This window comes from Sus scrofa, chromosome 7 (assembly GCF_000003025.6).
Source record: "Sus scrofa isolate TJ Tabasco breed Duroc chromosome 7, Sscrofa11.1, whole genome shotgun sequence".
Classification (NCBI taxonomy): Eukaryota; Metazoa; Chordata; class Mammalia; order Artiodactyla; family Suidae; genus Sus; species Sus scrofa.
The window spans coordinates 75,705,591-75,733,434 of NC_010449.5; the positions used below are offsets into that span (position 1 = coordinate 75,705,591).

At 54.2% G+C, this 27,844-nt stretch overlaps 3 protein-coding genes across 4 annotated transcripts; 1 reads left to right on the forward strand and 2 right to left on the reverse strand.

Moving 5' to 3' along the window:
• On the reverse strand, window positions 1,542-4,219 carry CMTM5 (CKLF like MARVEL transmembrane domain containing 5). Its single transcript, NM_001244546.1, has 5 exons — window positions 3,870-4,219; window positions 2,736-2,888; window positions 2,222-2,314; window positions 1,935-2,019; window positions 1,542-1,831 (listed from the first exon to the last, which is right to left on the reverse strand). The coding sequence occupies exons 1-5, from the start codon at window positions 3,993-3,995 to the stop codon at window positions 1,818-1,820; spliced, it is 471 nt and encodes a 156-aa protein (NP_001231475.1). The 5' UTR covers window positions 3,996-4,219; the 3' UTR covers window positions 1,542-1,817.
• IL25 (interleukin 25) lies at window positions 4,863-12,098 on the reverse strand. Its single transcript, XM_005666258.3, has 3 exons — window positions 8,558-12,098; window positions 8,138-8,382; window positions 4,863-5,661 (listed from the first exon to the last, which is right to left on the reverse strand). The coding sequence occupies exons 1-3, from the start codon at window positions 8,564-8,566 to the stop codon at window positions 5,406-5,408; spliced, it is 510 nt and encodes a 169-aa protein (XP_005666315.1). The 5' UTR covers window positions 8,567-12,098; the 3' UTR covers window positions 4,863-5,405.
• EFS (embryonal Fyn-associated substrate) lies at window positions 14,443-26,025 on the forward strand. Of its 2 annotated transcripts, XM_003128532.4 has the most exons (6): window positions 14,650-16,860; window positions 21,064-21,342; window positions 21,550-21,690; window positions 21,809-22,528; window positions 22,875-22,964; window positions 24,772-26,025. In XM_003128532.4, the coding sequence occupies exons 1-6, from the start codon at window positions 16,618-16,620 to the stop codon at window positions 25,204-25,206; spliced, it is 1,908 nt and encodes a 635-aa protein (XP_003128580.2). In that variant the 5' UTR covers window positions 14,650-16,617; the 3' UTR covers window positions 25,207-26,025. The 2 variants fall into 2 exon arrangements, with proteins under 2 accessions (XP_013833662.1, XP_003128580.2); XM_013978208.2 differs by lacking the exon at window positions 21,550-21,690 and having other exon boundaries at window positions 14,443-16,860.

Genomic DNA, 27,844 nt, shown 5'->3' on the forward strand with positions numbered 1-27,844 from the left:
CACTGGCTCTCCAGCTCCTGGACTCCCCTGGCCAAGCCCTTTCTATCCCTCCTCTGAAGCCTTGACTGCCCCCTGCCCAAGGTGGGTCACCAGTCTTGAGACTGGCCTGTACATAAAGTCCTGAGAACTGAGCAGACACCAGAGAAAGACAAAAGCCAATCAGTTCTAGCCCTGGAGAGGCTACCATCTCTGATGAGCCAGGACCTGAGGAAGGAGATCGATAACCTGGGGGCAGGAAAAGCCAAGACCAAGAGAGGCCAGTGGTCAGCACCCGGGGGAGCAGAATACCACTACCAGAGTTCTGGGTTCAGGTGGGGTTTGGGGACCAGGGCCTGCATCTGGAAGGAGCACCCTCGAAGAAGGAAGGTACTTCAGGGCAGGGATGCACAAACATTGCAGAGGGGCTAGCAAGTCAGCTTGGATAAGCTAGGCCATGCTTGGCTCTGCAGGGCTGGGCAGAGATGGCCCCGCAGCACTGGGCTGCCATGAGACGGGCACGGCTAACTCCAAACTGCCCCTGAGCCATGACTGCCCTTTACTAAACCATCTTCCCATCTTTGAGCACTCAAAACAGGCCTGTTGGTGGCCTCTGAATCCCTGAGGCCCAGCATGAGTTCTGCATGCGGGAGATCCTTGGACAATGTCTGCTGAGGGGCTGGCAAGCTGGAAACATGGACCCACTAGTGGAGGGAGCTGGAGATGAGGCTGGGCCATTTTTCCTGAGCTATAGGGGGCTCAGTACAATATCCAGAACACCTGTTTAGATGTTAGGAGAACTAGGTTCCAGCCCTTTGTCACAAATAAAGAGGTCACTTCCAGAAGTTCCCATTGTGGCTCAGTGGTAATGAACCTGACTAGTATCTATGGGGATGCAGGTTCTATCCCTGGCCTTACTCAATGGGTTGAGGATCTAGCATTGCCATGAGCTGTGGTGTAGGCTGGCAGCTGCAGCTCCAATTTGACCCCTAGTCTGGGAACCTCTGTATACTGCAAGTACAACCCTAAAAAGCAAAAAAAAAAAAAAGGAGGTCACTTCCCTTAACTGGGCATGTCCTCTCTTACTTGAAATGACGGCATTAAACCAGCTGATATCTGAAGATTTGTCCAGCTCCAGCATTGGGGTCTCTCTGCCCTCTAATGCTAACCTCTTTCCTGCCACCCGTTGGCCAGGTCCGCCCCACACCACCAGGGGGAGCTCTACACACGCCCCAGGCAAGCACCTCACCTCTAAACCCACTAAAACCTGTGCGTGGGAGGCTGGGCAGATGGGCACACACTCACACTGGGAAGGCAGGTGTGTGCCTCCTCAGACACACAACTCTGGGTGCTCAGCCACCAGGCATATCACAAGGTCACCTTGCATGCAGTTGTGGCATGGAATGTTTGTGTTGATGGATGTCTTCAGCATCTTCAGTCTAACCCCCCACTTCCTCGTTGGCCCAGTCCCAGAGAAGGGACCATGACCTGCACACACCATCCGCATGAATACACCTTAGCATTCCTTGTCTGCCTAATTTCTGGGGAAGAAGAAGACTCACCGGTAGGATCCGAAGCTTTTAATTTGGGAACGATTTGCTTCCTCCTGCACCTTCCCCTTTGTCCCTAAAACCCCCTCCCCAGCTAAGCCTCATCAGGAGCCAGATCTCAGAGCACCAGGTCCCACAGACAAGTCCCCGGTGACTTCTCAGGCCTGGCTCCATTTCTGTAGGCCTGGGGTAGGGGATCGTAGGCTACAAAGTGAGTGAATCCAAAGGAGATGTCTCTGGGCTGTGCTGTCCCCCTTTTCTGGCTGGACCTGGGAGCCAGGTAGCCCAGGGTCACTGCTGGTCCCCTGTGAAGATGGAGCCAGGCAAGGTAGGGCAAGTCAGGGTGGGGTAGCTGGGGCAGGGTGGGTGGGAGTGGGGATCCCCTCTCCCCAGAACACCAGCACTCACCTTGGGTGGCCCTGGGTGCCATCTCAGTCTGGTAGATCTTAAAGGCATCATAGGCAAAGACAGAAACCAAGATGATGCCAAACACCTGTGGGAGCAGGAGCAGGGATGGCACCACAAAGGCCACCCGGCCATCAGATACTAGGGACGGGGAGGGGGTGGTATAGGGCAATGTGTGAGCCAGACCCCTGGCACTGGCTTGAGCTTGGGGCGGAGAGAGGAACAGAAAGTGTGCCACCACCAGCCAGAGGTCTTTGGGGAGCTGGAGAGCTCTGTGGGGCTGGACTCACGAAAGCAGCAATGGCAGCTCCTTCCCGGGAGGTCACAGCCGCAAAGGAAACCACCAAGAAGATGATGATGGCGCTGACACAGCGGAGGAAGTCCTGGGGGTTGGGGGTGCGGAGTCAAAGGGAAGCGGAGGGCAGGGGCCATCACCCTGCGGTTTTCCAGGCTAGTCAGTGTCTTGACTCTTGGGGCTGTGAATTCCTACACGGAGACTCACTTGGACACAACATAAAGCATTGGAGAGACAGAAAGATAGAGCTCACACAGCTCCCCCAGGGAGGGAGGCAGAGGAGTAGAGAGCCACCAGGACTAGAAGCCAGGGGCCTGGGCTGGGGCCGGGCCTGGATGAGGGAGCAGAGGTAGGGGATGTGGGCCAAAGCAGTGTTTGGATGCAAGGTGCAGGGGCCAGACTCCATACTCACCCAGGAAAAGGAGAGGGGCTAGGAGAGGAGAGGGAAAGTCAATGCTCAGAGGAGACTAAAGGGACCAGAATGGGGTGGGCAAGGCAGGGTCCCTCACCAGACAGGGCCAGTTCAGCCGGTCAAAGCGCTGGTAGTACTGGGTGGCATAGAGGAAGAGGAAGGCGAGCGTGATGAAGAACTCCAGCAGCGCGGCAGCCATGTAGGCGGAGATGGAGGCCGTGAAGCAGATGAAGATGATGAAGGTCAGGACCTGCAGGACCGAGGCGGGGGAAGCTTACCAGGGAAGGGATGCAGGTAGAGCCAGGCCTTTGCCTTCCCCTTATCAGAAGTTCCCTCGGCCTGCCCCACCACCTGGCCTTAGAGGTCTCCCCATCCCTGGTGGTAGGAGCCACATCCAGGGCCTTTGCCCATCAGTGGCTGTCTCCAGCCTCCTGCCTCTGCCAGCCCTGGCTGCCCCTGCCCCAGGATCCCAGCAGCCCCAGCGCTTTGGCCAAGCTGCATGGCTCCGGGGGGCACCATTCTATGAGAGCCACAAGAGAGGGGTCCCCTTTGAACATAGAGAACAATGGGAACACCGCCCCCTGGAGTGGTGCCCACAGCAGCCTGCAGCGCCAGGAGGGACCCCTGCCCTTAACACTTTCCCTACTTCCAGATGCTTAAAACTCCTCTAACAAGGACCAGAGCCTCTGGTTCCACACCAACAGGCAAGGTTTAAAAAGCCGATGCTCCACAGGGGACTCTGGGGTCCCTTCAGCTCTGATGATATAGGACGGCATATGTGCAAAAGACTTAAGTTCACACTTAGGTCTTGCCAAGTGACACGGGGAAGATCATTTCCTGAGGACAGACGTTCATAGGGAGCAGGCAACAGATAAAGAGGGGCTGCAGGAATTCTGCCCTTTTTGATAGTGGAAAAGGCCAAGAAGAGGCCATCTTAGAGCTCAGGGAAAGGCTGGCTGGTGTCACCCCTGTCCCATTCCTGTGCCTCACACTCCCCAATGTCCCAGAGAGCTGTCCTCTAACTTCAATCCTTCCTGCTGCAACTGAAGCCTACTGTGACCACCTCCAGATGGAGAGGCAGCAAGAAGACAGGGGAGGAGATACGGGGAGGGGAGCCGGGCAGGAAGGGTGTCTGTGAGCCTGGGGAGGGAGGCGGCTGAGGGGTGAGCCCTGGCTGGAGGGGGGGCAAGGCTGGGAGACGAGGGTTCCAAGTTGGGGAGGCAGCTGTTACCAGCTCAGTTTCCAGCAGGATGCCTTTGAGGGAGGACAGGAAGGTCTTGTCCACGGCGAAGCCCTGGAGCCCTGCAGCTGCCACCTCTTCACGGGGCCGGTCCCGGCGATCCCAAGCACTGAGCATCTCCACAGGGCCCACTGGGCGCAGCCCCCTACTGCCACCAGCCCAGGAGGGGAAACAGGAAGATGGAAACCTGGAAGGATGGGGACGCAGACAGGCACAGGAAGACACTGAAACCTGAAAGTGAAGCAAAACCTGAAAGTGAAGTGGGCAGGCCTGCTGTGGGGCCCAGAGAAGGCGGCTGTAGTGTTGCGGAGGAGGCTTGCCCAGATGGGCCTTCATGCAGCTGCTGGGAGTGTCCTGCTGGTGGCTGCACTGCCCCCCAGGAGGCACATGGGAAGGGAGGGGCAGGGAAGGGGGGAGTGGTCAACCCTCCCCTCACTCAGAGCCCAACCCTGCTGCTGAGGGCAGAAGAGGGAGGGGGGAGGAGGAGGTCCTTGGAGAAACTGGGAGGAGCTGAGAGGTGACCCAGAAGCATTTGGACTAGGAGCCCCCAAGGACCCAAGCCTGAGGAAGTCTGTGTCCCCCTTCCCTATCCTTAAACCTCTTCCTCACCGTCCTCTCTCCCAGTTCCTTTTTAGGGAGGGTGGGAGCTGGAGCCCAGCCCAGGCAGCAGCCCCTGAACCAAGCTACAGCAGCCAAAACTGAGGACAAAGGCAGATTGTTGGGGGGACAAGGGGGCGCTGTGTGCCTGCTGCAGTGCCTCAATGGGCCTCTGTCTCTCCAGCATGCCAGGAGGGCAGCCTGACCCCCACCCCAGTGTTGACGGCTGGGCCAGGGATCCAGGGAAGGGGAAGGCTGGGGGGGTCCAGCGGAAACTCTGGAGGGCAGTGGGAGAGGGCAGTAGGTGAGGGCTGCCAGTGGGGAGGAGAAGGGGCCAGGCTGGGGACCACAAGATGCTCAGGCACGAGGGATGCCAACAACAAATTAGGCCACTTTTAAATACAGATGATTTATTTGGATAATTCTCCTCATGCTCAGGAACAGTCTCTTCCTCAGAGGCACCCATGTCAAAAGTAACTACACCAGGATGTATAAAATAGAGCATCCAAAGTAGGTGCTTACCGAGTGTTTCATGAATGAATGAATGAGCAAACGAATGAACGAAATGAAGGGTTCTCCATGGCGAAGGGGAAAATATCAGAAAGTGCCTGTGCTGTACCAGGGCAGCTGGGGATGGGAGGAAAGAAGAGATGGAAACAGGCAGAGCTTTGAAGACCTTTCCCAGGAGGAAATGCCAGGACACCAGCCTCCAGGGGCCATAAGCAGCCACTGTTCCCCTGGACTCACTTTGCATTTTCCATCCACTTCAAAAAGTGCAAAGTGCGGTCCCCCCCAAAATCCTTTCCCAAGATCCTGAGACTTTGGTGGTGCTTTGGAGGGGTTGAATGCTCCGGCATCCTAGCTCACAGTGGCAGGTGGTTGTACACCCAGCTCCAGTGTTCGACCAGAGCCCAGCCATGGGTGGCTCCATTAGGCCATCACACGGGGCCGCACACACACGCAAGCCAGGGAGACTTGGTAGAGCCTGGGCTCCAGACAGTAGCTATCATGGGCGCCCTGCTGTCCAGGGCACGGCCGCCGGTAGAAGACGGTCTGGTTGTGGTACAGCAGCTCTGAGTTACCCAGGGGATCCATGTGGGAACCCGTCCGGAGGCTGACACAGTGTGGACACAGGCAACGAGCGTGGTACAAGTCCTGGGGCAGCCGGTTCAAGTCTCTGTCCAACCTGTGGGGGTGGCAAGCGTCAGGTCCTGGAGGGAGGCTGGCCAGCAGATAGGGGATGGGCTGGGAGCAGCGAGGGCCAGAGTAGAAATGCCAGGGCTGTCAGGGGCCTGGCTTCTTGTCCCAGCTCTGGTACCCACCTGCTGGGTAGTTTGAATAAGCCTCCCTTCTTCTGGGGTTTATTTTCCCCAACTGTAAGGGAGGGTCAGGGATGGATGAAAGACTTTCCAACTGATCCCAGAGCCCTAAGGGCAGCACAAGCTGGTGGACAACTCCTGCCTGAGCCTCTACCAGACCTGCTCAGCTTCATGTGATATATATATGCTGGGCTCTAGCATGAGGTTTCTTTGTGTAATTGTTATTCTACTTTCAGTGCTTTTTTTTTTTTTTTTAATTTTAAGGTGAAATCTGCTCTTAGATCGGGAAGTACAAGAAAGCATCAAGTGGGAGTTCCTGTTGTGACCCGACTAGTATCCATGAGGATGCAGGTTCGATCCCTGGCACCTATCAGTGGGTTAAAGATCTGGATCCAGCATTGCCCTGAGCTGCACTGTAGGTCGAAGATGTGTCTCAGGTCTGGCGTTGTTGTGGCTGTGGTGTAGGCCGGCAGCTACAGCTCCACTTATCCGATTGGACCCCTAGCCTGGGAACCTCCATATGCGGCTGTGGATGTGGCCCTAAAAAGCAAAAAACCAAAAAAGCATCAAGTAAAGGTTGCCGACCACCTCTAGATACCAGTGTGCATGTATTATAAGCACATGTAAGAGTGGATACTAAGACATTGACTTACTCTGAAAGGATATCATGGCCCCCCTTTGCAGGTCCTACAAAGGTTTGGGACTTTAGAAGCCCAGTGGGAAACAGCCGCTTGGTCATAAAACCATCTTCCAAACAGACAGGCCTTAGCAAACTGGGGCTCTTTTGCTGGTGCAGCATCACCTAGAGTGGGTTCCCTAATAAATACGGTGCAGCAGAAGGGGGTCTGTGGCCAAATGGGTCTGGGAAGCACTGAGTTTAATGGTCTCTTCTCTGCAGACCTGAACCTGCTGAGCACACTGGGAACCCCCAAGGGGTGGGGGCTGCAGCAGCTTTCCCCACACTTTCTCGACATCATCACTTCTTTTCTGAGGAGCAGCTTGTAGGACAAGGGTTGCAAAGAACACCCTTTGGGGAAGACTAGTCCGGTGGTTACTGGGGGTTCGCATTCTCCCAATCAGGAGTCTAGACCCCAGCTGAGTCAGCCAATTAGCACCCAACCCCCTCAAAGGGGCTCCCACCTCTTTGGATTTAGCCCAGAACCCAGCCAATCCCCTGAGACCACTTCAAAGCATCGTAACAAGCCGAAGTCTCCACCATGGATCTACTGCCAGTCAAAGCTGACCCCCTCCCTAACCACAGACCTTCTCCATCCATCCATCCCCAAAGCCAAGGTTAAGTCAGAACTAGACTTATAGTGAGTGGGAACACAGACTCCCCATGAAGACACAAGACAAAGGAGAAATGTTGGGGATCCCTGAGGCACTCATTTTTAATTTTTAAATTCATTATCCTGATTTCAGTGCTTCCTAATGTTTTTTACATCCTGACACAAATAGTGAATTAGAATATATGCATGGCACACAGAGAAAGAATAAGACTGCTCAGGATGAAGAGTTCCCGTCGTGGTGCAGTACAAATGAATCCAAATAGGAACCATGAGGCTTCTGGTTCGATCCCTGGCCTCACTCAGTGGGTAAAGGATCTGGCATTGCTGTGAGCTGTGGTGTAGTTCACAGACACAACTCGGATCCCGCGTTGCTGTGGCTGTGTTGTAGGCTGGCGGCTGTAGATTTAACTCAACCCCTAGCCTGGGAACCTCCTTATGCCACAAGTGTGGCCCTAAAAACAAAAACAAAAACAAAAACAAACAAACAAAAGACTGCTCAGGATGAAAGATAACCAGCCTGAAGCTCAAGCCCCAACACCTCCCACCCAAAGCGGAGGGAGGGTTTTAATCTCTTCATATACTCTCTTCCATTCATGGCTCAGGGCCTTTGGTATTGGGCAGCTTCAGGCCTATATTGTACATCATTATTCCCTGATATTTTAGTTAGAAAAATGTGGCCACTGTAGGAAAAAAGAAGAGGATGGGGGCGGGGGGGAAGAGAAGTAGAGACAGAATAAAGGGAGCAAACCAACATTTTCTGTACTAAGTGCAGATTTTTCACACCTTATTTCATATGATCTGCACCATTAGCCATGAGATATTACTTCGTTTTGCAAGTGGGAAATAACTGAGCTTTGAACCCTTTTGTAATTGGCTCATAGTCACCCAATAAGAGTCAGAGCAAGGCCCCCTCTAGCACCCAAACTTAACAGCCTCCCTGAGGTTAAAAGGGGAAAGGTAGGCTGGAATCGGGTGGAACTCCCCTGGTCCCTCACACATATTCTGACTGGCACAGAGCAGGCATTCAGGAGGGGACAAGGGCCCGAGGACTCACTCGTATCTCCAAGGGGCAATGGATCTGCTGTTGAGGGGTCCGTCTTCACTCGCCTTGCAGGATTCTGGGTGGGGAGTGGGGCTGGCCATCTCCAGAGGAGGCATGAGCACAGCATTCTGCTTCAGCCACTCTTCTATGGGGTTCTGTCCTTTGCTGGGGCAGCAGTTGGGCCAGTGGGGACAGCCCTTCTGGGACCACAAATGGAAGGTGTGGGTTCCCATGACCATTGCCAAGAACGCAACCGCCTGCAAGAAAAGGCCAGTGAGAAAACTGCTCCCATTGGTCTGGTTGTCCCTTTCCCCAGCTGTTCCCTGGGATCTTGATTTTCTGCCCCACCTGGGAGCTCCCTCCACCTCCAGCCACCTCTCTGCTCCTGTCCCAGCTCAGCACCATCCCAGCGGGGCCACTGCGCACTCTTACCTGGTACATGCTGGCTGCTGCTGGCCCAGCCTCGCTGCTGTGCTGCCTGACAGCAGGACCCTGTAGAAGCAGGTTGACTGGAGCAGTTTAGGAGTCCTGGTTTTATTTTCAGCAATCCTGTTTTGTTTATTCAAATTTATTTCCACTACCTTTTGGAGGGTGTGACCTGAGATTAAAAAACAAAACAAACCCCCCCCCCAAAAAAATCGACAAACTTGAAAGGGTTTCCAAAAGCTACTTTAAATGCTAGACTCCTGGAAGTTGTGATTAACATCATTGTAAGTCCGGTAGCCTATTGGGTAAACTTTGTTCTTTGCATCTTTCCGGGCGTGGGGTCAATGCAACAGCATCCTACTATTCTGTGCCTTTGAGAACTGGCATTATGGGCATTTCTCTGGTTCCCTTGGTACCCAGAATTAGGGAACATCATCCAGTCTCTCACCAAGAGGCATCGTTTCTATGATCCCTGCTGCTTCCACCCAGAGTCTTTTCTCTTCTCTTTCTTCTCATTTATCCTCCTGATCACCCATCTTAGTGGGCATTTCCCCTCTAACCCCTTGTTCTCTGACCCTTTCTGTTCTCTGACCTTTCCTCACCTTTGATGACCCTGACTTCTTTGACCACGATCATCTAGGACTTTGAGCCATTGTCCATCACCCGCTCCCTAACTTCCTCCTCGAGCTCCTTGGGGGCCACCCCATTCCCATCCCCACCCCTACTTTCCCACACTTCCTCTGGGCTAGCGATACAGACCTAAGCCCACAGCTTGCCAGGAAGGCCCGGACCCCATCAGTCTGTTGCTTTGTTGTACAGGGTCTGGTGGAAGAAGCTGTAGATGACTGTTCCCATCTCATGAATGGCAAGACCGAGCCAAGAAGAGAAGGGGCAAGGGGACATCCTCAGCTGAGACCTAACAGGAGCACCCAGCTCCCAGATCAAGATCCCTGCTGGGCCTTGGGGATAAGGACTGTGGCTGAGGGAGCTGTCACTCTCAGGCTATGGAGCAAGCCCACCCAGTCTCAGCTCCAGGGGCCACCACTGTCAGCCAGGACAGGGATATGTGTGCTCTGGCAAGGCTCCAGCTGGGCCTGGCCCCAAAGACATGGGTCAGCAAGGGGCTACCCCATCTGGGAGGCTCTTTGCCTACTTCCTTCCAGTCTTCTTTTCATCCTTGCTTGCCAACCCCCTTCATCCCCACACCCACGACCCCCCCACCCCGCAAGCCAACACACTCATACACAGACATTGTCTCTAGAATGATGTTTCCTGATTTGCATGTGCTTTCCCTTAGAAAATACTCCTCTGGTAACCAGGGACTCGGGAAATAAACAAAGAGAACCAGGAATAACTTAAACTCAGGGTGAGAAGGAATCCTTTGAATGCTTCAGAACAAGGCAGCCCCAAAGCAGCAGGGCATTCTGGGGAAGGGGGAGAAGCTGCTCTGATGAGTTTGGGGGACCTAGAAGTGGAGGCGGGATGGGGCTTAGGGGAAACAGGTGGTGGCTGGGAGAGCAGGGGCACTTAGGAAGAGCACTAAGGCCAGGAATACAGCGCCCTGCTCCCACTCTCTGCCCCATTCTCTGCCCCTGGGCTCCCAGGCCCCCTCTCGTTTCCAACCACTGCTGGCCTCAGCTCCTGGGCATCGTGTGCCAGAACAGTGCCAAGCCCTGCACACACATCAGCTCATTTTACCCTAATAATAAAACCATGACATGGAAACGATTATCCCCATATGAAGATGAAGAAACTAGGACCCAAAGAAACCGAGTAACGTAATCAAGGCCACACAATTAGGAACAAGCAGAACTGGCTTCCCACCCCATCTCTGACCAGCTCCAAATCTAAGCTCCTGGCATGGAGATGCCACATGGTGCTGACCCCTGATTGGCTGCAAATAGAAGGGAAGCCCCCCCTACCCCCGCAGTGTGGGCTTTCCCACTCACCTGTGGTGGGCTGAGGCAGGTGTCACCTGAACCTGCCTGAGGCCCTAGGGCATGCCCACCCACACAGGCATTCAGCCCTGCTGGCCGGGTTCCACAGATCCAGCTTCTTCCTTCCCAGCCCTTGGTCTGGCACATGGCCCCAGGGTGGCATCTGGTATTTCTGGGCAGCCCCCAATACCAGAAAAGACTCTGAGGGGGCAGTGTTCTTCCAGAAGAACTGGAAACCTAAGGGTCTCCCCCAAACCGATCAGAGCCTCAGACCCTGACCCTGGACCAGAGCTCTTGATCTTGGCCTCCATCCAGGACGGGGTGCTCGAAAGAGCTGGAAGTGATCCCAGCTACTTGTTTTATTTGCTGACGCTGCAAAGGATCCACATTGGTTGCATGAGACATGCCCTCCAGGAGGGGCCTTTGGGGTGTCCCCCTGCCTCTGTGTGGACCAGGACCTCCTCTGAGGAAAGCCCTGAAGAGCTGAGGGAGGACCCTTGAAGCACACAGTCTCCCCCGGGGTTGGTCATCATAGTCTCCCCTGTGATGAGCAGCCCTGACCCAGAACCTGTGCTCCAAGCCGCACACACACACCCCCACCCCCTCCCACTTGCTCAGTCTCAGCCCTTATCTCAGTCGCACCTGTGGGTCTCCTCAGGGTGACTCCCTGCCGTGAGAAACATTTTCCAGAGGGTTTTCCTCCTGGGGTGACTAGTTTGGGAATCCCTGAGTCACTTCAGCTTCCAGGGAATCCTTGGGGGCGTGGGGAGATAGGGGTGGCAATGGGGAGAATGCTGGAGAGGGAAGCAGAGGAAAATTTGCCCAGTACCTGACATCAAGGGTGCCTCCACATATGTCCTCATCTGCCTGGGTCTGACCAGTTGGCAGTCCCACCCAGAGCCTCTGGAAAGAGATCAGCCCTGGGCAGGGAAGATATGATAGGGGGTACTCCACCTTGGCCAGGAAAGCTTGCAAGATGCTGTCCTGACCTTCCTCAGAAAATCATTCAAGTTCTCACCCCACCCACTCCCTTGAAGTCCTGCCCCTGCCCTTGACCAGCTCTTCTCCTATAGGACTCTCTCTTCTCATTTGCAGAAATGTGGGTGTTTGGAGGGAGGGAGGTTGGGAAGCGGTGGGACGGCGGTAGCAACCTGCATGGCCACAAAAGGGCCAACCAGCCTGGCAGCTCCTGAAATAGTGCTGAAAGCATAGGACTCCCCTGGGCCTATTGAAGCTCATCTGTGCTCACCTGATGGGAGGAAGGGGCACTGGTGGTTAAAATGCTGAAATACTTCTGACCCTGCTAGTAAACAGATGCTGTGCTCAGTGCTGGAGCACCCCCATGCCACAGCCTCCCTGTGATCCTGCAACTAAATGGGGGCCAGATGGGGACCTCTAGGACAGGTTCCCATGTCCTGATGGGTAGATGATGATGGGACTGGTTGCTAATTATTTGTAGTATCACCTTTAGTTACAAAGGTGCCCGGAGCCTGCCTTCAAAGGGAACCCAGTCTGGGAGTTCCTGTTCTGGCTCAGCGGTTACAAACCCGACTAGTATCCATGAGGACGTGAGTTCAATCCCTGGCCTTGCTCAGTGGGTTAAGGATCCGGAGCTGCTGTGTAGGTTGCAGATGTGGCTCAGATCCCATGTTGCTGTGGCTGTGGTATAGGCCAGCAACTGTACCTCTGATTCAACCCCTAGCCTGAGAACTTCCCTATACCACAGTGAAGCCCTAAAAAGACAAAAAAAAAAAAAAAAAAAAGAGGGAGAGAGAGAGAGAGACAGGGAACCCAGTCTGGCCTGAGAGACATGCAGAGAATCAGAGTGAACAGGACAGAAAGTCCAGCAACTTCTTCCCCCAGCCCAGCGAGGCCTTTGGCTTACTCAGCTTTGTCCAACAGTCGTGGCTGCCCTGTTCATCAATCCATTTGTCAAACACTTACTGAGCATCTGCTATCCACCAGGTACCATTCTAAATGCTACTAGGAATGCAGAGGAGGACAATCCAGATAAGGTCCCTGCATCAGGAATCTCAGGTTTTAGGAGGAAACAGATGGCAAACAAGGAAGTGAGATAATTTCTGATAATGATAAGTGCTATGAAGAAAATGAAACAGTGTTAGAAGACAGGGAATTACTGGACAGTGGGGAGTGGGTAGTGAGAAGGGGCACCTTTAGCTTAAAAAGCTAGGGAAGGCTCCAAAGATGCAGGATTTGACATGATGATGGAAAAGGGTCTGGGGCAAGAGTGGTCCAGGCAGAGGGCACACGACATTCCACCCAAAGGTGGAAGAGCTTGGCATGTTTGAGAAACAGAAAGGACAGTATGGCTAGAAAAACAAAGGCTAAGGGTGAAGGGAAGAGATGGGTAGGGACCAGATCACATAGCGTCTTACAGGCTGTGGTGGAACATTTAGATTTTACCCAGGGTCAGTGAGAAGGTATCAACTGTATTCAAGCATGATCTACGTGATGGCAGTTTCTTCAGGGCAGGCACCATGTCCTTGACCTTCTGCTGCCCCATAGAGCTGGCATCAAATGACAGTAAGATTTGCTTTGAGCCAACATTTACACATCATGGACCAGGCACGGTTCTCAGGATTCTCTTAATCCTCCGTTCCATTATTATCCTACTTGACGGACAAGGAACCTGAGGCTCCAAGAGGTCACATAGCTTGCCCAGGTTGGACTTTGCCAGGGTTGGAACCAGGATTAGAACTCAGGGAAGCTGGATGCTAATGGGGCTAAAGAGAGGAGAACTGGAAGAATTCATAAGCACTTGAGATGTTCCGCAAATCAAGAAGAACAAGAACAGGTCAAGAAAGTCATGACGGAATGGCATGAGGACGAGACCAGCTGTGGATGAGCTTGGCCTTGCTGGGAAGGGACAAGATTGGAAGAGAAGACTGGGACCCAGAAGGCCAAATGGAGAGGTTCCTTCCTTCCTACCCCCTGAAGAATGGCAAAGACAAGCCTGAAGCTGAGGGCCCTCCTGTCTGAGGCAGGGTCTTAGCAACCCACCCAAACTAACCTGGGGCTCAGAACCCTCCCTGAACAAGTCAGAATCATGTTAAACTTTTGTTTGGGAACAAGAGGGCAGAGATGAGGCCTAAGAACAGGGAGAAGTCTCCTCCTGCCCTCAACAAACACTTTGAGCTCTCACCAAGGTTCAAGCTGTGGGGGGAGTGGGGAGCCATGCAGAGCCAAGGTGAAGAGGAAGAGCCATTGTGCCATGGACTTTACACATATTTACTCACCAAAGTCGCTGTCCAGATGAGGAACTGAGCAACAGAGATGTTGCAGATCTTGACCAAGGTCACCCAGCTGACAAAACAGGATTCACTCCTGAGTCTAACTGGCTCCACTCCCTGCCTGAGCACTCCAGAAACACAGACTTGTTTTCCTGCAGGTTTGCACTCGGCTCCCCAGTCACCTAGCCGCAGGCACAGGGCCTCAATGCCCACATTTCAAACCACCGTTTTGCCAGCACTTCCTTCCTGCTTAGTCTTTTCTGGCTTCCATCTATTTTCCCCTTGTGCCAGTCAGAGCGGTCATCTTTGGGAACTGGGTTTCCTGCCCACCTCCATCTTGAGCCCCACCTCCATCTTGTGCCTTGGCAGCCCCCTGGGCAGTGGTCATGCCAAGTCATTCTCCAGCTGCTAAATTCCAGGCAGCCAGACCCCCCAGGGCTGTGGTCTGGAAGAAGCTGCATCAGGCTGGAGCTGGAATGGGGGAGCTCTCTCTTCAGATGCATCTGTAAATTTAAAAATTCCTCTCTCAGGGTTCCTGTTGCAGCGCAGAGGAAAGGAATCTGACTAGTATCCATGAGGATGCAGGTTCGATCCCTGGCCTCGCTCAGTGGTTTAAAGATCTGGCATTGCTGTGAGCTCTGACGTAGGTCTAAGACAGGGCTCGGATCTGCCATTGCTGTGGCCAGCAGCTGCAGCCTGGATTCAACCTAGCCTGGGAACTTCCATAAGCCACACGTGTGGCCCTAAAAAGCAAAATAAAGTTCCTCTCCCATCCTAAGAGAGTCTGAGTCTGTTCATAGGTGCCCAAGCAATGAGGGGGTCGGATGGAGCTGGGGCAGGTATCCCCCCTCCCCTACTGGCTCCCTACCTTTCCTCCCACCTACCTGGACACGGACACGTGGGCCCGGAATGTGGGGTGGGGGGGTGCTGGTAGGTGGGAGGAAAGGTAGGGAGCCTCTATCCAAGGCCTCAAGTTCACAAAGCGCCTTAAATTAGACTTCTGATGTTATCGCCAAATGAGGTTTTACACAGAGCCATTGTCTGTTCACGTGTTTGAAGTGTTAATGCGCTAAATGTAAACATTGAAAATATACCACAGCTTTTCAATCCTGTTTGGCATCTCACTTTTTAAATTCCAGGAAGCTCAAAAACGGAAGAAGGAAGGTTCTCTGGAGTTTCTGAGGGGCCTTGATGTATGCCCCCAAAGGAAGAACGCGGAGTGGGGGCTAGGTGGAGGGAAGTTGCGCCCACAAAGGAGCAGTAAGTAATAGGGCAGGAGAGGTGTGGGGACCCCAGAGCCCCGCCCTTTCTGCTGAAGCTCCTGAGGGGCCAGAACGCAGCTCCTCTGAAAGAGTCCTATCCGCTGTCCTCAGTTCTCCTCCTCCTGGCAGCAGGAGTGAGCCAGAGTGACGGCGAGGGACAGGCCCGGACTGGCTGAGGCGGCACGACCGGCGGGGCGGCAGCTCTGGGACCCGACGCTCAGGCAGCACGTTCTCTCCTCAGGTCCAGAATCCGTGTCCAGCCCCAGCCCCGCGACCTGCCTCCCCCGCAGAGAGAGGCCAAGCCAAGAGAGTGGAGCGGCTCCGCGGAGGACCCCAGAAAGACGGAAGAGGCGCGCTCCCTCCCACGGGAAAGACAGATGTGGGGCTACTGAAAGGCGGGCAGAGAGGCGCGGGGCAGGCGGGGGAGAACAGGAGCGTGACCGGGAGAGGAAAGCTCTCCGGAGGGAGCGAACCAGACCACCGGGAGGTCCGCCGCGACGTCGGGCAGGAGCAGGCGCCGGGGAGAGGAGCCAGGAGGGGGCGTGCAATTTGGCCCGAGGGTCCTGAGCTGAAACTCAACACCCGCCTTTAGAGGGAACGTCCCCCTTTCCCCTCCGCCCCTTCTCTTCCCCTCCCTTTTCCCCTCCCTCCTTTCTCTTAATCCCTGGGACTGAGCCCCGCGCCGGAGCGGAGAGGGCCCGAGGGGAGGAGAGAGGAGCTGCACTGAGAGGGCGCCGGGAGCCCGGGAAGGGGAGGGAAAGGGAGCTGCGAGCCGGGGGTGAGCCTCGGGGCCACGCGCCACCCCTCCCCCCGGAGCCTTCCTAGTCGTCTCAGTGTCCCCCAAACCCCACCTTCAGGCGAGTCCGCAGGACCCTGGTCCCTGCTCCTCCTTCGCATTCTCTTTGGTCCTTCTTTTGCTTTGTGGCCTTTCTCTCGGTTCCCAGAGACACCTGGGCTGCCCCGAGCCCTGGGGCGCGCGGAACGGCCCCACAAAGGGTGCGAGTGAGCAGGACGAGGGGGCTGGTTCCGAGGGCCAGGGGGCTGAGGGCTGGAGAGGGGCGGGTGGGCCCCTCTGGCGCGTGGGGAAGGCCGTTCCGCCCCTTCGAGCCGGGCCCTCGCGCGGGTGGCGAGGCGCCGTCGCCGCGCCCCCAGATCCCCGGGCGAGTGTGCCTGCGTGGGAACCCGCCTCCCCAGCGGCCGCGGTCTCAGAGCCCTTCGGCGCCAGCCTGGCCTCCGCTCAGCAACTCGGAAGAGTTTAAAGAGGGACGAACGTCTCCGTCCTGATCCCTCCGCCCTCCCTCGGCGCCGGACCCCAGCCCCAGGAGCACCGCACTCCAGGCCGGCTCCCGGCTAAGGAGGGTTGGCTCCTAAACTCGCTCGTCCAGCCCGACCGTCCCGGCAGCTTCTCCCTGCCCTCGGGGCCGTCCTGAGCGGCCCGGGGAGGCGTCGAGGCGCAGCCCCAGCTCCCGCCTCTTCTCCTTTCCCGGCCCTGGAAGGGAGGTTTGGGCCCATGCGGACCCGGGGTGCCCCCGCGGCCTAGGGCAGGCAGCTCCCCGGCCTGGCCCACCCGGCGGCCCCCGGGAGGCCGCGGGACAGTGCAGAGCGCGCGCCCTTGGATGAGGTCCCGCAGCGACGCCCTGGCCCGCCCCGCTCCTCCTCCTGCCCGACCAAGCTGCCTCCCATTTGGGGAGTTTTGTGGGTTTTCTTTTTCCTCCTCCAACCTCCGCGGAGGCCACGACTCAGGCGCCGCTGCTGGGGGCCGCCTCCATGGTGTGGGGCAGCCGCTGCTGAAGTCAGCGAAACAGCCTGGCCTGGAGCTGGCCACGCGGAAGGCCAAGGCCATGGCCATAGCCACGTCGGTGAGTCCACCAGAGAGAGGAGACTGCTGGGCAGAGACCTCCACAGTTTGTCCTGCACTCCTGTCACTTTGATTTCTGCCTTCTCTTTGTCTGGCTCCTTGGTCTCTTGCTTCTCTAGGTGGTTGTGTCCCCCTCCTGGCACTTTGTTTCCCTCACTCCCTCTTACTCCTCGTCCCAAGCTCCTTCTGGGTCTGGTTTCCCCTTCTCCCTTCCCCCTCCCCATCCTCCTTTTTTTCTTTCTAGAGGCTGTGCCTGGAAGGAAGGGAGGGGGCAAGCCTGAATCCTAGCTACTCCTTTGCGGTGGCCACAGGAACAGATGGCCACTGGCTGTTGGCAGGGGCTTGTGATTGAAGGGCTAGTAAAAGGTTAGGAGGGGGATGAAAGAACGGAGATAGCTCCCAGAAAAGTGGGAGAGGCCAGAGGACCCAAGGAGGCCCTTCCCAGAGGAGGGATGGAGGAAAGGGGAAAATAGAGCAAAAGAGGGAGAGTAGTCAGGGAACAAAAAAAAAAAAAGTGGAGGAGGGGAGGTGATGTCAGCCAGCCTCTGGCCACTTTTCTGGGACTGGTGACAAAGGGAGGAGACAGCTGGCATGATGGGACAGTGGGAGGAGGCCTCCCTGAGAGTGTGTGGCCCACTGCCACCCTCCTTTAAGGCAACCAGCCGCTCCCTCACTAGTCAGAGGCCCTAAGGAAGGGGTAGAGCTGGGGTGGCCACACCCCTCATCAATCAGACTATCAGGAACTCTGGCCTGGGTTCCCTCAATTGCAAGACCCGGAGGGTTGGTCCCATTGGACAGAATTCAAACCTGACACTGGGAGGAGCTCTCCACAGCCTCACCCCTGCTTTCTGAATCCCTGCTGCTCTGTGCCCTTTCCACCTTTCCCTCTACCCTGGGATTCCCAGGGAAGGTGAGGGTGCCACCTGCTTTCTGGCTCCCTCTGAATGTGCACTCTAAAAGGAGGGTTGTGAGCCTGGGAAGAAAAGCATGGCTCCTGACATCCTCCCACACCCTTGAGAATGAGTTAGATTTTTCACTCCTTCTCAAACTCCCCTTCGTTTCTCCATCTGTATGATGGTAAGCAGACCTTCACTTAGAGCCAGAGGAGGGGGAGGTCCTGAACAGAGTGGGGTACTCTGACCGGGAGCCAACTGGTCAGCTGGTCAGCACTGAAGTCTCAGAGGTAGATCTTTCTTTTTGTGGGGGTTGGGTACAGGGATGGTATTTATGTTCATGAAACTCACAGGATCCTAATAACAGCTAATATTTATTGAGCGTATTCTGGCCCTGTGCTGGCCCTAAGCTTTGTCCTGTTTGGGTTTTTTTTGTTTGTTTGTTTTTTGTTTTTGCTGCTTTTTAGGGCCGCACTTGCAGCAAGTGGAGGTTCCCAGGCTAGGGATCTAATCAGAGCTATAGCTACAGCTGCCGGCCTGCACCACAGCCACAAGCAACACGGGATCCGAGCCGTGTCTGCGACCTATATACCACAGCTCACGGCAACACCAGATCCTTAATCCACTGAGCAAGGCCAGGAATCGAACCATCAACCTCATGGTTACTGGTCGGATTCATTTCCACTGAGCCACAATGGGAACTCCTGCCCTGGTCTTTTGATGCATTATCTCATCCAGTCCTCACATGAGGCTAGTACTGTTATTATCTGAAAGTGGATATTTGGATATGGGTATGGAATCCTACAAAGGAGGAAACTGAGGCTCTAAGGCTCGGAGAGGTTAAACAAAGTGCCCAAAGTCACCCAGCTTGAAAGCGGTAGAGCAAAACTCAAACCCAGGTCTGCTGCTTTAGAACCATGCTCTTAACCCCGGGCTAAATCCAAAACACCAATTTCTAATTTGCAGTTAGAAAGTGCCAAGTTAACCAGGAATTTGTGCCATTGGCTAGCATGTTCTCTTTCTGTGGCACATCCTTTAGAAACCAAAGTATAATCTGGAGTTCGCTGGTGGCTCAGCAGGTTAAGGAGCTGGCATTGTCACTGCTGTGGTGTGTGTCAGTCCCTAGCCAGGGAACTAACATTGTGGTGGCCGAGGTAAAAAAAAAAAAAAAAAAAAAGAAGAAGAAGCAGAAGAAGCCAAACTATCATCAGAAAGGGTTTGGTGAGTTTGGAATCAGGCAAGAGGAAAAGTCAGTTTGTTATTAAAATCACCCAGCCATGAATGGCTGAACACCCTTTCTACCTAAGGGAAACACCAGCTAGGAGGAGCATGCACTTATGCTGGCTGAACAGGCCATCCCTCCCCCAGAGCCTGGTGACCAAATGCAGCCCGTCAGAGATCTTGAGCTGGAGAAGTTTCACCAAATTAGTCAGCTCACATGGATTACCTGCTCAGTTATGCTTACTTACTTTCTATCACCACTGTGTAAGCCACCACTGCTTGGGTTCCTGCCAGCAGGTGTGGGTCACTTAGCAAACATAACTGAAGCAGAATATATTTTGATATTGCGAGTAGTTTAAGCTCGATTCTATCAAAGGACTTTGTGGAACCAGTGCCTGGTGAAGAGTGACTAGCAAAGGGAACTTGGGCACCATGAAGACTTCCTATGAGCTTGAGTCATGTTTGAGTCATGCGCCCTCTTGATACTCTTACTAATACAAGAAGAGAAAACTAAATCCTTATGTTTGTGTTTTTGAAGTGGCAGCAAAGGAGTGATTGGGGGTGCAGGCTCTAGAACCATGAAGCCTGGGGTTCAAATCACACTCCACCAGCTGCACCAGCTGTATGTCATTGGGCAAAGTGCCAACATCTCTGTTCCAATTTCCTTTCCCAATAGGGAATATGATGGTGCCTCCCTCTTAAGGTCGTTGTGAGGATTAAATGAGATAATTAGTGTAACTGAGACTCGAACAGTGTCTGGATCTCTAATTGGTACTTGGTGTCTGTGACTTACCTGAGTAGGTAGCTCTCAAAGGAAAAACCTTAGATGTCCCCATCACACAGAACTGGAAACAGGCTGACAAATGTTTGCTCTTGGTTGGTACACACACAAGCGTATATACTTTTCTCTTCTCCATGGCAACCGCAGCCTCTGCTGGTAGAACCTTATTTGCCCAGACTGAGAAGAAAACAATTGCTTTGGTTTCTGTTTTCCTTATTATGCCGAGGCTCTGTCTGGGCTGGGCTTCTCCCCGTCTTTCTCAGAATGAGGGTCTCTGGAGCTGCTTAATCTAACCTGTTTGTAGGGGGTACTGACTGGGAAACAGGGAAGGCAAAGGAGAGTCTATGGGAGACCACTGTGGGACTTCCTCATGGAACTCATTCAGCATATGTTCACCGAGAACTGACTCCTGGTCAGGCCTATTACAGGGGTGAGGACTAAAACAGTCACTTTTCTCATGGGTCTGACAATACATGGCAAGAAATCAAGTTTTAAAAGTATGCAGACAGTGGAGATTCCTGCAGTGGCTCAGTAGTAACGAACTCAACTTGTATCCATGAGGATATGAGTTCAATCCCTGGCCTCACTCAGTGGGTTAAGGATCTGATATTTCCGTGAGCTGTGATGTAGGTTGCAGACACAGGTCAGGTCCGGTGCTGCTGTGGCTGTGGTGTAGGCCAGCAGCTGCAGCTCCTATTGGACGCTTAGCCTAGGAACTTCCGTATACCACAGGTGCGGCCAAAAAAAAGCAGATAAATAAATAAATAATAGTAGAGTTCCCAGGTGGCTCAGCAGGTTAGGGATATGGCATTGTCACTGCTGAGGCTCTGGTTACTGCTGTGGTTCGCAGGTTTGCTCCCTTGCCTTGGACGTGGCCAAAAAAATATAAAATAAATTAAAAGTAAGTAGACAAATAGTATAAAGTACTGCAAAAGAAACAGTGGGTGGAGACAGACATAAAATGGGGTAGGGGAAAGAATGAAGAAGAAAGCTTGAAAAGGAGACATTTAAGGAGAACTGAAGGATGAAGAAGGGCCAGTCAGAGTCAGCAGAAGAGTGTTTCAGGCAAAAGAAATGTAAAGGCCCTAAGGTGGGAGAGAACTTGTCTAGATCAAGGGCTGGGAAGGAAGAGGAAGTCTGCAGGGGATGAATTTGGAGACAGACAGCGCCCAGTCAGGAAGAGCTGAGTCAGAAGGTCAGATTCTTAGCTTGAGGAAAGTGGGGAGCTCGAGAGCATGCTCCGAGCAGGGGGTGACACAACCTGATACGTGTATGAAGACCCCTCTCCCTCCTCCTGCCTCCCCACCAGGCTCAGCTGGCCCGGGCTCTGTACGACAACACTGCTGAGTCCCCACAGGAGCTGTCCTTCCGCCGAGGGGATGTCCTCCGAGTACTGCAGAGGGAAGGCGCTGGTGGCCTGGACGGCTGGTGCCTCTGCTCCCTGCATGGCCAGCAGGGCATTGTGCCCGCCAACAGAGTGAAGCTCCTTCCTGCCGGCCCAGCACCCAAGCCTGGCCTCTCCCAGGTGCCCCCAGCCCATCCTGGCTCACCACATCCAGCTCCAGAGAACAGCAACGAGGACCAGGAGGTGAGAGTTGGAGCCCCTCCCACAAGCCCACTGTGCCTGCAGGTGGGGCTCTGCACCAGCTGCTGTATGAACCCTGCCAAGCCTTTCTGGGCTGTTTCCCCACTGGTACAGGGAGGGGGTTGGAAGATGTCTGAGCTCCTCCTGGGTGCATATTATCCGAGTCTCTGGCCCCCACTCCTGACCCACCAGCCTGTCTTGATCCCCCAGGTGTATGTGGTGCCACCCCCAGCTCGGCCCTGTCCTACCTTGGTATCTCCACCTGGACCCTGTCCGCCCTCCCCTGATCCCATCTACAAGGTCCCCAGAGGCAGTGGGACACAACTGGCTGTCCCTGGAGATGCCTTGGAGGTGAGGGCTAGAGGTCCGTGTTTATGCTGGGCAGGAAACAGACGGCTCTTGGGGGTGGGGGTTAGGAAAATGGGGAGCCCATTGCTGAGCCTTAGAGTAACTAACTCTTCCTCTCCAGGTCTATGATGTGCCCCCCACTGCCCTCCGAATTCCTTCCAATGGCCCCTATGACTCCCCAGCCTCCTTTTCCCGCCCTCTGGCCCGGGTGGCCCCAGAGCTCCCTGGAGAGGATGAAGCTCCCTATGACGTGCCTCTGGCCCCAAAGCCACCCTCAGAGCTGGAGCTGGACCTGGAGTGGGAGGGGGGCCGGGAGCCAGGGCCCCCCCTCTATGCTGCCCCCTCCAACCTGAAACGAGCATCAGCCCTGCTCAATCTGTATGAAGCTCCGGAAGAACTGCTGGAAGATGGGGAAGGCGGGGTCACTGACGAGGGCATCTACGACGTTCCCCTGCTGGGGCCAGAGACACCGCCTTCTCCAGAGCCCCTGGGAGCCTCTGCCTCTCATGACCTGGACACCCTGGCCCTGCTTCTGGCCAGAAGCCCCCCAGCCCCACACAGGCCCCGCTTGCCCTCTGCCGAGAGCCTGTCCCGCCGCCCTCTGCCTGCCCTACCTGTTCCGGAGGCCCCCAGCCCTTCCCCAGCTCCCTCTCCTGCTCCGGGCCGGAAGGGCAGTATCCAGGACCGGCCTCTGCCCCCACCACCGCCCCGCCTGCCGGGCTATGGGGGCCCCAAGGTCGAGGGGGATCCAGAGGGTGGGGAGGTGGAGGACCATCCAGGATACCACAATGAGTATGAGGGCATCCCGATGGCTGAGGAGTACGACTACGTCCACCTGAAGGTGAGCTCCGCCTCCAGCCAGCCCCCCCAGAAGCACCTCTGGAAGAACCTGGAGACGTAGGCCCCCACTTCCTCTCTCTCCCCTTCCTCTGGCCCCACACCCTTTGTCTGGGGCCCCAGTACCTGGCCACACCACTCAGTGCCACATTCCTAACCTCCCCCCTGGGGTCCCTGAGTCCTCTGACCTGCCACTACCAGAGCTCTTCCAGACCCAGAGTCAAGGGACTGTAGGTCTGACGGCAGGAGGGACCTTGGGAGGAAGTGGGAGTGGGGAGGAGCAGGAAGACCATGCAGGCACCTGGCCCTGCTCCCCACCCCTGCACTGAGACCCCCATCCCCTCTTGCAGGGCATGGATAAAGCTCAGGAGGCCAGGCCCCCGGATAAGGCCTCCCCGGGTGATCCTGAACTGCTGGAGAGGGGGCAGCCAGAGCAGCAGGTAACCCCTGGGGGTGGTGCTGGAGGAGGGGGCCTGGGGAAGGAGGAGCAGGGACTTAGAAGTATTCTTACTGAAACATCAAGGGAAATCCATTAGGATGGGATTAAGAGTTCAGTGAGAGGGGACAGCTGGAGGAGAAAGGAGTTAGAATTCAGGAAGGAGCTGGAACTTATAAAAGGATATCAGGAATTCAGAAAGAGGGGAAAGAATGTGTTGGAGAGGAGTCAGAAACCCTAGCAGTTAGGGAAGCAGAAAGTTTCTGGGCCGCAGCTCAGAACTGGGCTGGGTGACTTCTGAGGCTCCTTCTGTGAATTCCTGGGTTCCTAAGAGACCTGGCTCCTAATCCCAGCTCCACCACTAAGACGCTGGGGGCTCTGAAGCCGCCAGTTAATCTCTCTGGGCCTCAGCAAAGTGAGATGGTCTAGAATGGTCCTAATCACATCAGCTACCATTTGGTGGTCATTTACCAAGTGCCAGACCCTGTGCTCAGCACATCACATACGTCAGCACTAATCACAGCCATGGTTAGCGTTCATGGGGTGCTTGCGGCGCGCAGTGCTCTGTTCTCAGCCCTGTTTCCTCATCTTCACTGTAGCCTTAGGAGGCTGCATTAGCCATTATGGTAGCCACCAGCCACATGCAGCTCCTCATCCCTCCAAATGCGACTGGGCCAAACTGAACCGTGCTGTAAACACCAAGTGTACAACAGATTTATCAGACAGTATGAAAAACAATCTTGGGAGTTCATGTCGTGGTGCAGCGGAAATGAATCAGACTAGGAACCAAGAGTTTGTGGGTTCGATCCCTGGCCTTGCTCAGTGGGTTGGGGATCTGGCGTTGCCGTGAGCTGTGGTGTAGGTCGCAGCTGTGGTGTGGCTCGGATCTGGCATTGCTGTGGCTGTGGTGTCGGCCGGCAGCTGTAGCTCCGATTGGACCCCTAGCCTGGGCACTTCCGTGTGCCACAGGTGCGGCCCTAAAGAAAAAAACAGACAAAAAAAACCCAAAACCAATCTCAAGTTTTATATTGACTACAATGTTGAAATTACAACTTTCTTAATATGTGAAGTTAGAAAAACTTACCAATTTCTTTGCACTTTTCTTAACATGGCTACTAAAAAATTTTATGTGTGTGGTTCCACATTGTGTTTACATTGGACAGCACAGTACTAGGCTCCCCATTTCCTTTTAATTTATTTTGCTTTTTAGGGCCACACTCGTAGCATATAGAGGTTCCCGGACTAGGGGTCGAATCAGAGCTACAGCTGCCAGTCTACACCACAGCCACAGCAACGCCAGATCCTTAACCCACTGAGCGAGCCGGGAATCGGACCCACAACCCCATGGTTACTAGTCAGATTCGTTTCCGCTGCGCCACAGTGGGAACTCCCCCATTTTATTTTTATTTTTTCTTTCTCAGCCACCCTGGAGGCACATGGAAGTTCCCGGGCCAGGGATCAAATCCAAGCTGAAGCTGCAATCTATGCCACAATTGCAGCTAATGTCAGATACTTAACCCACTGTGCCACAGTGGGAACTCCTACTAGGGTCCCCATTTTAGAGCTAGGAAACAATGACGTTCAGAACTTGTTTTTGAGGTCTTTTGAATCCAGACTTACCTGACATCAATTCTGGGCACCTTGCTATGAGAATCTCAATTGTCTGATGGGCAGAGGCAAAATCTAAAGGGATTGCACTCAGGGAGAAAGATAAGAATAAGGAACAAAGGGAGGGAAGGAGAAAGGAAACAAGAAGGAAAGTGGTGCTAATGACAACTGTCCCACTGACCACTCACTCCTCTTGCCCTCAGGACCCCCTGTCCCCAGAAGAGCCACTGGTTCTGCCCGCCGGTGATCTACAGCTCCTGCACTTCTACGCGGGCCAGTGCCAGAGCTACTACTCTGCTCTGCAGGCAGCTGTGGCAGCCCTGATGTCCAGCACCCAGGCCAACCAGCCCCCACGCCTCTTTGTGCCCCACGGCAAGCGGGTGGTGGTGGCTGCTCACCGCCTGGTGTTTGTTGGGGACACCCTGGGCCGGTTGGCAACCTCTGGCCCTCTGCGAGCACAGGTTGGGGCTGCAGGCTCAGCACTGGACCAGGCCTTGCGGGCCACTGTGCTGGCTGTCAAGGGGGCTGCCCTGGGCTACCCATCTAGCCCTGTAGCCCAAGAGATGTCGCAATGTGTGGCAGAGCTGGCAGGGCGGGCCCTGCAATTCACCACCCTGCTCACCAGCCTGGCCCCCTGACCTCCTTGGCCCCCATTTTGCCCTTGCCTGCCTGCCAGAGCCCCCCCTAGGGCCTTGGGTGGCTGGAGGGCTCCGTCTTGGGGACTAGGGGAGGGGGAGGCCCCTTCCCCTCTTCCTACCCCCTCCAGTCATCTCAGCCTCTCACAGAGGCACTTTCTCCCCCTACCCTTCAGCTTTTTGTACAAGCCATTTTGTATAAATTATTTATATTTAATGTTATTCTCTGTTTTGCTAGGGGCAGGTGCCAGGTCCTCCAGGGTAGGGAGGAACTGGAGCCTCCTCCTCCCTCAGCCTGGGGTAGAGGTTCTTGGCGCCACACAGCCACCCACCTCTGGTAGCTTGGCCCCACAGAGAACCAGGTGGCTGAAGCCTGGGGCCACCTGGAGCCCCTTTCTTGTCCTATGCCTTGACTAGAACATCAGCACCTCACTGCCACCTGAGAGTGAGGGCGGGACATTGGCCACCCAGAACAGGAAGGTCTGAGAGAGGCCAGAGGACGCCTCCCGGCAGGAGGTGGAGGAACTGGGCCTCCAGCACTGGTGTGCACCTCAATAAACCCAGCTGTCTGGTTTCCTGACTCTGCTTCTTGAGAGCATGGGGGATAGACCTGTACCCTTGGCCAGAACAATGGGACACCCACTGAGGGCAGGCTGCCTGTAGGGTCTTTTGGGAAATTTTACTGTTTCTTTCACAGCTATTCATCTGGCAGGTTCTCAGCTCCCATGATGGGCTGGGCACAGTTCTGAAGGTACATTGTGGGGGTGGGTTGGATGTAAATGAGTCAGCTAAAATAAGTAAATAAAAAAGAAACCTGCCACAGCGTTGATGGTGCTGGTAATGGAAATAAACAGGGTGATGTGCCAGAGTAACTAGAGGAGGGGGGAGGCCATTGAAGGAGACTTTGGACAGGATGGCTGGGGAGGTGCTATTTGTGCTGAGACCCTGATGATGAGAGAACCAGGAAGAGTCTGAGATGTAGCCTTCCAGGAAGGTAGTCCCTGATTACTGACTGAGCTCTCTCCTCCAAGACCTCATTGTCAAATGACATCATTAGAGACGTGCACAGGAGGAAAGGCTGGCCACAAGAGAGCCTGATGGTGCCATGCTGAAGAGGTCACCCCAATTATCCTTAGCTTTGCACCACAGGCCACATCTCCATAGGCCAACTGGAGAGGGCTGTTGGCCTGGCCACCCTCTCCCCTAGCTTAACCCAAGGGGCTACAAAATGCCCTTTCCAGGCTTCCTGCTGACCATCCTTCTAGACACATCTTTTAGAGGGGCTGAGGGGCCAATAAATGCAATGTATTGGAAGTCCATGGTCCACAGCACTTTGGGGAAACGGATGGGCCATGGCTTAGATGGGGGAATCACTCCAGCCACCTGCCACAGGGAAAGAGGTCCAAGCCACAGAGCCACTGCTTCAGTTCTGCCTTCCCAAGATGCTACCCTGGCACAGTGACTGGATTTGAGGTGTCCAAAATTCAGTCACAGTTTTAATCCACTCCATTTTGGGTTCTTTGTTCTCATTTAACTCTCAAAAGAAAACTCATTTCCAGATTCTGGGGCCACCAAAATTGAAGACTTATAACAGAGGCCATCCTTCATCACCTTCCAGGAGGAATTTCAAGAAATCAGCCTGGAATTAGAGTCAGAGGTCTCAGTGCAAGTCTCCATGTACCTATGTGTCTGCAGGTAAATCCTGTCAATCCCTCTGAGTTGTGGTTTCATCTTTAATATGAGGATGAGCATAATATTTCACAGAGTTGTTGTGAGGTCCTAACAAGATAATGCATGTGAATAGCCCAGCATCACAAAGTTAAAGGGATTATAATTCCAAAACAGACACAATGACACAAATAATCCCCAAGGAAGGTTGGCTGTGACAGCAACAAAGTAAATCCTGAAGAGATGCTAAAATGAGTTGGGGAAGGGAGAGTGAAGGGAGGCTGCTTATTGCACTGGAAGAGTTTCCCATATTTGGGAAATTTCTCAATAGCGGAGACAGATTAGAAGTGTGTGATCGGGTGGAGAGAGGAGGAGATGGACTTCCTGGCTGAGACTGACGGTTGCTTCTTTCCAGGCCTTACATGAGATTAGAGAATAAAGTGTCTATTAGGTATCAAATCTTTTAGAGGAAGCATTCCCATTATGGCTTAGTGGGTTAAGAACATGATGTAGTGTCTGTAAGGATGTGGGTTCAATCCCTGGTCTTGTTCACTGGGTTAAGGATCTGGTATTGCTGCAAACTGTAGCACAGGTTGCAGATGAAGCTCGATCTGGTGTTGCTGTGACTGTGGTGCAGGCCTGCAACTGCAGCTCTGATTTGACCCCTAGCCTGGGAACTTCCATATGCCACAGGTGCATATATTAAACAAACAAAAAACCTTTTAGAGAAAGGCATTTCAAACTTTAATGTACATGTACTTGGGGATCTAGTTAAAATGCAGATTATGACTCAAGGGCCTGCAGTTCTGCATTTGTAATAAGATCTCAGGTGATATGGGTGCCGCTGGTCTGTTAATCACATTTTGAGTAACAGTTCAAGGAGTTAGGGAAATCCCTCGGGTAAATATACTTGAGCTGACAGCTGAAGGATGAGAACTTGACCAAGGGAGGAGAAGATTTCTAAGCATAAAAA

What these genes read in the sequence shown, in the direction of transcription:
- CMTM5 (NM_001244546.1), bottom strand. Translation starts at nt 3,995, where the DNA reads ATGCTCAGTGCTTGGGATCGCCGGGACCGGCCCCGTGAAGAGGTGGCA. An exon ending in TCCTGCTGGAAACTGAGCTG is followed by an intron (nt 2,889 to 3,869) that starts GTAACAGCTGCC and finishes TCGGTCCTGCAG; the next exon opens with GTCCTGACCTTCATCATCTT. An exon ending in GGCTGAACTGGCCCTGTCTG is followed by an intron (nt 2,315 to 2,735) that starts GTGAGGGACCCT and finishes CCCAACCCCCAG; the next exon opens with GACTTCCTCCGCTGTGTCAG.
- IL25 (XM_005666258.3), bottom strand. An exon ending in ATTGCCCCTTGGAGATACGA is followed by an intron (nt 5,662 to 8,137) that starts GTGAGTCCTCGG and finishes CCACCCCCACAG; the next exon opens with GTTGGACAGAGACTTGAACC.
- EFS (XM_003128532.4), top strand. Translation starts at nt 16,618, where the DNA reads ATGAGGTCCCGCAGCGACGCCCTGGCCCGCCCCGCTCCTCCTCCTGCC. An exon ending in CCATGGCCATAGCCACGTCG is followed by an intron (nt 16,861 to 21,063) that starts GTGAGTCCACCA and finishes CCTCCCCACCAG; the next exon opens with GCTCAGCTGGCCCGGGCTCT. An exon ending in ACGACTACGTCCACCTGAAG is followed by an intron (nt 22,529 to 22,874) that starts GTGAGCTCCGCC and finishes CCCCTCTTGCAG; the next exon opens with GGCATGGATAAAGCTCAGGA.